This window comes from Piliocolobus tephrosceles, chromosome 13 (genome assembly GCF_002776525.5).
Source record: "Piliocolobus tephrosceles isolate RC106 chromosome 13, ASM277652v3, whole genome shotgun sequence".
Classification (NCBI taxonomy): Eukaryota; Metazoa; Chordata; class Mammalia; order Primates; family Cercopithecidae; genus Piliocolobus; species Piliocolobus tephrosceles.
In genome coordinates this window covers 9,932,493-9,939,986 of record NC_045446.1, presented here as the reverse complement: position 1 = coordinate 9,939,986, position 7,494 = coordinate 9,932,493, and the positions used below count along the sequence as shown (strand labels likewise).

Genomic DNA, 7,494 nt, shown 5'->3' with positions numbered 1-7,494 from the left:
CCTGACATCGTGATCTACCCACCTTGACCTCTCAAAGTGCTGGGATTACAGGCGTGAGTCACCGCGCCCGGCCTGGGTGATGGTTACAATGCACGGCTCTCACCTGAGAACTTAGGGTTCTAAGCTTTAATTACACTTTTCCATGGTTGCAAAAAGCTGCGTTTTCTAAAGCTGTCTTCCTGGACTGGGGAGGCCTCTGGGGCAGGAGTAAAACTTCCTCATTTGCTCCAAGAGTGCTGCTTTTTGGGCTAGGAAGGCTCTGAGACTAGCAGCTGGCTGGACTTCCTGCTGCTGGTTTCATCAGCTTGCTTTTCCCCTGGGAATCCCCGGCAGGCCGCCCCCTTCCTCATCTGGGTGACGCCGTTCAGGCAGCCTCCTCCATCAGCAGGACTCTGCCGCCCCCAGGCTTGCCCACCCTCTGTGCTCCAGTCCCCAGTGTATTCACTGGAAAGGCCACTGTTGTGCGCAGAGCTGGCGGCGGATATGCCTTGCTCTACTGAAGCCCACATCCTAGGACATGTGATGAGCAGGAGGGTATAGACCACCAGAGACCCCTGAGGTGACACCTAAGCAGGGACTTGATGGGAGTGAGCCTTGTGGGGACCCAGGGAGGCACGTCCAAGTGGAGCACAGTAGAGGTGTGTTTGGAGCTGGGGGACCTAAGGGCCCGGGAGGTTGTGAATGGTCAGGTCCAAGCTCTGTTCACTCATTTACCTGGCAGGTCTGAGTTCATGAGTTTGAAAGTAGCCCTATGCGGAGCTAGGAAAAACCGCAAAATGGACTTGTTTCCCTCTGGGGCCTTGAGGGATCTTTGGTTGATAGGGACAGCCAGACTGGAGCTGATTTGACCTGTGAGTCCCAAATAACCTGGATACACTCTGTCAACTCCTGAGCTCTCCCTCCGGCAGCCCAGTGATGTTTTAAAGCCCAAGGTCCCCGCCTCATGTGACAGGCTGGGGACGGGAGACGCTTCCCACGAAGGCGGACCTAGCCTGCAACACAAACAGTCGGGGGCCTTGTTGAGTTTGCACTAAACTTCCCTCCAAATGAGGCAGGGGGCGTTTTTGATGATGTTGAGTCGCTAAGCCCGGCTCTCCCTATCTTCCTGTGCTCTCTGGGGACAAAGGTGGGGGCCCCTGGAACCCTTTGCGGGCTGGCAGCATGCTTCCTGCACCCAGCGCCAGCCCGCCCTGGGGAGGGGCTGAGCCCGCCCTGCTCGTGATAAGGCACAGGCAAGGGCTGCGCTGAAGGAAGCTGCAAAGAGAAAGGAGGGCAGGAAGCCCACAGCCCTCAGGGGTGTAGCCTGAGGCCCACCTGCAGCCCCCAGCCCTTGCCAGGAAAGGTAAGCTCAGGCCTCACTGGGACCACAGGCCCTTCTCTTCCTTATCCTCCTGCAGCCTCTGCCCAGCCTGCCTATCGCCATGCGGCAGCCTGAACTTTCCACCTCCCCCGGGAGGCTTTGGCTGGTTTGTGATGTTGGCATTGAGTTGTGGGCCAGGATCGGAATTACTTCCTGGTCTGGGTACGAAGCCATGGCCAGAGTGGGCAGCTGCCCCTGAGGGTCTGGGGGTGAGCTGTGGGCTGGCATCGAGGAGGGTGGTCCTGAGTGAGCCCCTTCTTACCCGGCCTCAGTCTGCCTGTCTATAGGATGGGAGCGGGTTGGACTACATGGTCTCTGAGGGCCCTCGCAGCTTAAGCGCCAGCGCTGGTGAGACGGTCTGAGGGTACCACGGGCATACTGGCCTGGGGGCTCGCTCCCGCCCTCCTTCATGAGCGGCTTTCCCCTGGGTGTGTCCAGGGCACCACAGAACTCTTCTGCCCAAACCCAGGAGCCTACTGGGGCCTGCCCACCTTGCCTCCTTCCCCATTCTCTGTAGCAGCAGCCGCAGCCATGGCGGGGATGAAGACAGCCTCCGGGGACTACATCGACTCGTCGTGGGAGCTGCGGGTGTTTGTGGGAGAGGAGGACCCGGAGGCCGAGTCGGTCACCCTGCGGGTCACTGGGGAGTCGCACATCGGCGGGGTGCTCCTGAAGATTGTGGAGCAGATCAGTGAGTGTCCTGCCGCCCACCTGCTGAACTCAGTACCATGGGTGGCCGCCACGGGTGTCTCCGGGCACTTCCGGGCCATCCCTGCTGCTCAGCTCCCGATAATGGTGTCATGGTGACTCAGGCATTAGCTTAATCATTTGGTTCCAAAAAAGACATTTCCCCAACTTCCTCTCCCTCCTATCCTCTTCCCTCCCTCCCTCCTGCTCCAGCTGGTCTGCTAAAGATCAGACCCAGCCACGATCCCCCATTCAGCCACCAATAGGAGCGGAAGGAGTGGTCTGGCCTGGGCCAAGGCCAAAGTCACATTGCTGAGGTCTGAGGGGGTCTAGGTGACCTAAGGGCCTGCCCCCACACTCCCTACACTTGGCGGAAGTTCTCCGCAGACTGGTGACAGGCCCAGCCTGGGTGGGAAGGCCCTGCCCCCACAGGAAGTTACAGCAGAGCAGCCTGTGGCATCAGTCATGGAGGGCCACGGGGCCAGTGACACAGGGGCTCTTCATCTTCCTTCCATGCCAGCGATGGGGGCTACCCCTTCCTGAGAGGGCAGCAGGAATACCCCGATAGGCAGAGCCGGAAGGCAGGCCCACCACAGTCCCGGCCAAGAGCCTGGGCCTGGGTTGCCAGTGGGAGGGGGTGGGTGATGGCAGGGAGGCTTCCTCAGACCCCGCCAGGCTACCACATGCAGCCCAGGAGGAGGTCAGTCCAACTATGGAGAGGATAGGGCCCAGAGTAGCCCAGCCACAAGGCTGAGGCCGCAAGGGGAGCTGCCAGGGGCAGTGCCCGGAGCAGCTGTGAGAGTAGAAGTGAGGAACAGAGAGAGGGCGGTGAAGATCTGGGTGGCCCCAGGGCATGGCACGAGGGTAACGCAGGAGGCCTTAACCTGGAGTCAGACAGACTCCGCTGCACTACCCGCTGCTGGGCGCCCCAGGGCAAGTCCCTTTAGCTCTTTGTTCCCTGTGGTAGGGATACTGTCACTCCTAAGCACATCAGCTCTATCTACTGAGGCTCAGCCTGGCCACCCCGGGCCAGTCCCTGGCCTCCTGGAGCAGCGGGTGAGACTGACCTGTGGGGCTGCGTGCCGGCTGCCGCACAGAGGGAGCTATTATGGGGGCCTGGAGCCCGAGGAGGGGGCTGCTCCGAGCCCAGGATGGGGATAACCCCAGGTGAAGTCCTAGGAGGTGGCCTCAGCAGGGAGGAGCAAGGTGGTGGCTCTGGGACTCGGAGGGCTGTGAATTAGGGCTCTTGGCCAGCGAGGATGCTGGGAGTGGGACCAGAAATGAGGCTGGATGGTGCCTGGCCAGCTCTGCACGGCCCGAAGGCCTCCAGAAGGGGTCTAGACTTTCTTCTGGAGGGGAAGGTGGCCACCGAAGGGTTCTCAGCAGGAGGCTGTGGTCCTGGTTAGAGACATTAGGGCCTCCTAAGGCCAGGCAGGGAGGACGGAGAGGAGGGTGGATTTTGGAGGTGGGATTGGCATTGATCACACGTGGCAGCTAGAAGAGAAAGGGAGGATGCCTGGGCCTCTGGCGCGAGTCCGCGTCCCCCAACCCTGAGAGGTGGCGTGGGGAGCTGGAGAGGAGAGGGCGCCTCTGTGCACAGCGAGTCTGAGCTGAGCACCAAAAGCCAGGACCAGGAGTCGTGCTGCTTACAGTCCCAGTGTCAGCCACTTGGCCAGGGGAACAGAGGGTTCTGGAAGGGAGGAAGGCAGTGGACAGGCCCCTCAGCCAGCAGCACATGGGTTTCTGGCTGGGGGGCACGCATGGAGCTGTGGCAGAAAATGGCAACTGAAGCCACAGAATAGGGAGACCCAGTAAGGGGACATGGCCAAGGCGGGAGAAGAGGGTCCCAGGCTGAACCTGGGGAAAGGACAAGGTAAAGGGCAGGTCAGGAGAGGGGCCAGAGAGGACAGGAGAAGAGCAAGGAGCCAAGAGAAGGGGAAGCAGTGGCACAAAGCCAGGGCCCCGCCGGGGCACCCAGGAGGGAAGGGCCCAGCCTGGGAGGGGAGGCACAGGAGGACGGGCACTTCTCTTGGTTTGGCAGCAGTGGTGATGCCGGGCGTGTGCAGCAGTGGAGTTGGCTGGCTGAGGCAGGTGGGAGGCAGTGGGAATCAGAAAGCTCACTGGGAGGACTTGGGAGGAACTCAGGAAACGGCTTCACAAACTCTCAGGGGCTGTGCACCCAGAGCAGCTTTCCGGCAGCCTTTTTCCCAGGCTTCCTCCTGCCTGTTCACGCTCCTGGAGGGAGGAGGCGGGGAGACCTGTGCCTGCCATTACTGTGTCTCCAGCTCCCAGCTGGCTGACAAGGGACAGACACACATCTCTACTTCAATGCCCACTCGTGGATCGTCACGTGCGTGCACGAGTTTGCCACAAACTCTGCACCTACCACGTGGGAGGCATTGTTCCACGTCCCAGTTTGTAAGATGGTTATTATATCTTACAGACAGGGAAACTGAGGCCCCGTGAGGTTAAGTGGCTTGTCCAAGGTCACACAGCTAATACCTATAAATACTGAGTGTCCACTGCTCCAGGCCAGACACAGGTCCAGGCCCTGAGAATGTACAGCAGTGAGACGGATGTAGTGTGTGCCTCTGGGAGCTCCCCAGAATGCAAGACAGAGGCCATTAAACCATGGATTATGGGAGGACAGAGGGGGCGTCATGTGGAGAGAGCCCAGTGGGCTGGAATGCAAGAGATGGGGTGCTAAGATTGGGGTACCCAGATTCTGGGTTGGAGAGCTCCCCTGGGAAGCGATATAGAAGCCAGGCCTAGAAGGCCAATCAGGGGGGCTGCCTGCAGAGAGCCCTGCTGCTGTTACCATGGAGTAGACCCCAGGCCCGCCCAGGCTGCCCCACTCTTGGCTTAGGCAGGGCAGGGGAATGGTCACCCCAGGATTCTGAATCCTGGGGTTGTGCTGGGTGTTGGGGGCAGCAGGGAGGAAGGCTGGACCCAGATGTGCCCCCGTGCCCCACAGATCGCAAGCAGGACTGGTCAGACCACGCCATTTGGTGGGAACAGAAGAGGCAGTGGCTGCTGCAGACCCACTGGACACTGGACAAGTATGGGATCCTGGCCGACGCACGCCTCTTCTTCGGGCCCCAACACCGGCCGGTCATCCTTCGGCTGCCCAACCGCCGTGCACTGCGCCTCCGCGCCAGCTTCTCCCAGCCGCTCTTCCAGGCCGTGGCTGCCATCTGCCGCCTCCTCAGTGAGTTGCCCAGCTGATTCCCCCTGGCCCACGAGGGTGATGCAAAGAGGCAGGTACCCCCGTTTCCAGGCCCAGCTCTGGTGATGCTGCCCTTGCTGTCTGGGTTGCCACCCTGCCTGCAGGGCTGTGGCCCGCCCCAAGTGCCCATGGGCGAGGTGGGGAAGTTGCAGCAGGACCTTCTCCCGCTGAGACCCCAGGTCCCCTCAGGCATCCGGCACCCCGAGGAGCTGTCCCTGCTCCGCGCTCCTGAGAAGAAGGAGAAGAAGAAGAAAGAGAAGGAGCCAGAGGAGGAACTCTATGACTTGAGCAAGGTCGTCCTGGCTGGGGGTGAGTGCAGGTAGGGGTGGGCCTGGGGGGATGGGGAAAGGGGCCGGCCTGTGAGTTCCAACCCTGGGGGACAGGCCTGGTTGACCCCCAACCTGCACTCCAGGCGTGGCACCTGCACTGTTCCGGGGAATGCCAGCTCACTTCTCGGACAGCGCCCAGACGGAGGCCTGCTACCACATGCTGAGCCGGCCCCAGCCACCACCTGACCCCCTCCTGCTCCAGCGTCTGCCACGGCCCAGCTCCCTGTCAGACAAGACCCAGCTCCACAGCAGGTGGGCCCAGGAGCCACGCCCCCTGTGTCGGGGCTCCCCCACCCAGGATCCACCCCCTGTCCCATGTCTGTGCCCACCCCAAATCCACACTTCGTTTCCAGGCCTTTTCTCTGTATGTGCTTGTCCCCCTACCCCAGCCCGCCTCCCCACCCCAGGGCCGTACCTGGCGCAGCCCTGACTGCTGCCTCTGCTGCGGCCCAGGTGGCTGGACTCGTCGCGGTGTCTCATGCAGCAGGGCATCAAGGCCGGGGACGTACTCTGGCTGCGCTTCAAGTACTACAGCTTCTTCGATTTGGATCCCAAGGTGGGCCGGGGCAGGGAGAAAGCAGGCCTCAAGTCCATGAGACATGGAGACCTAGGGCCTGGGGTATGGGCTCTGGGATGTTAGTGACTTGTAGTGGCCTGTCCTGCTCGTTTGTCCATCCACACCTTTGTTTACTGACCCCACAAACACGCACTGAAACTCATCTACTCACCTCAGCATCGGGCCAGATCCTGGGCCCCGGGCAGATGCTGAAGCAGATGGAGACCAATAAGTCTCAGTGCCTGTTTCCCAGGGAGCCGTCAAGAAGGAAGCTAAGACCCACAGATCCTCGTAGACAGTGTGTGTGGGGGAGCCCCTGAGAAGCCTGGGAGAGGCCCAGGCCTGGGAGCTCTGGGAAGGCTTCCTGGAGGGGGCAGCATTTGGGACTGCAGGACCTGGGGGTGGGTGAGGAAGGAAGCTTTGCGGGGTGGCCCCTCTGTGCCCTGTCCACTCTTCTTCCCTTCCTTCATTGGCAACCAACATGCTCCAGGCAAAATGCTCCATGCAAAGTGCTCCACGCAATGTGCTTCATGCGCATCTCAGAAACTTCCCAGAAGCCCACAGGTTGCTCTTTCTACCCGTAGGCCCCGCCTCTCTGCTCCCCTTCTCTGCAAAACGTCGTAGTTGTTTGAACACTTGCACCGCAGAATCCCACTTCTTGCTTCCAAGTTTTCTCTGGGTGCAGTTCGACTCCCTCTCACTCCTTGGCCATGGGTATTCTGTATCTTTTGTCACCATCCACACGTGAGAAGCGCACCTGCTGAGGTGGCCACGCCTCCAGGCTGTCTGTCCCCTGGCCATGTCCTACTTGCTTCTTACTTGACCACTTACTTGTGACATAGATACCACCCAGACCACTCCTCCGGATTATCTTTCTCCTGAAGCCTCCTGTCCACTTGCTTGGGGAGTGGCCTCTCCCCAAGCCACTCTGCCAGGCTCTGTGACTCTCCCTCCTCCTCTCCACGGCCCCTCGGTGTTGGCAAGCCCCAGGCTCTGCCCAGGCTCCGCCCTGGGCCTCTGCTCTCTCCCCTCCCTCTCTCAGTCATCTCCAGTCTTGTGGATTTCAATACCATCTCCACACTCTCTCCCAGTTGATATCTCCAGCTCAGATGGCTCTCCCCTAAGCTTTATTTATTTATATATATTTTTATTTTTATTTTTTGAGACAGAGTCTTGCTCTGTCGCCCGCCCAGACTGGAGGGCAGTAGTGTGATCCTAGCTAACTGCAGCCTGGACCTCCCAGGCTCATGTGATCCTTCAGCCTCGGCTCCTTGAGTAGCAGGGACTATAGGCATGTACTATACCTGGCTATTTTTTTTTTTTTTTTTTTTTTTTT

At 60.1% G+C, this 7,494-nt stretch overlaps 1 protein-coding gene across 2 annotated transcripts in view; it reads left to right on the top strand.

Moving 5' to 3' along the window:
- Positions 1-1,185: 1,185 nt before the first annotated feature.
- FERMT3 (fermitin family member 3) overlaps positions 1,186-7,494 on the top strand; it is a 17,844-nt gene continuing 11,535 nt past the window's right edge. The window contains exons 1-6 of one of the 2 annotated variants that reach the window (XM_023186601.1): positions 1,186-1,342; positions 1,881-2,051; positions 5,022-5,255; positions 5,463-5,582; positions 5,686-5,854; positions 6,056-6,158. In XM_023186601.1, the coding sequence (XP_023042369.1) occupies positions 1,892-2,051; positions 5,022-5,255; positions 5,463-5,582; positions 5,686-5,854; positions 6,056-6,158 (786 nt within the window). In that variant the 5' untranslated portion in view covers positions 1,186-1,342; positions 1,881-1,891. Of the gene's footprint in view, positions 1,343-1,877; positions 2,052-5,021; positions 5,256-5,462; positions 5,583-5,685; positions 5,855-6,055; positions 6,159-7,494 lie in introns of both variants that reach the window. The other variant, XM_023186600.2, reaches the window with a different exon arrangement.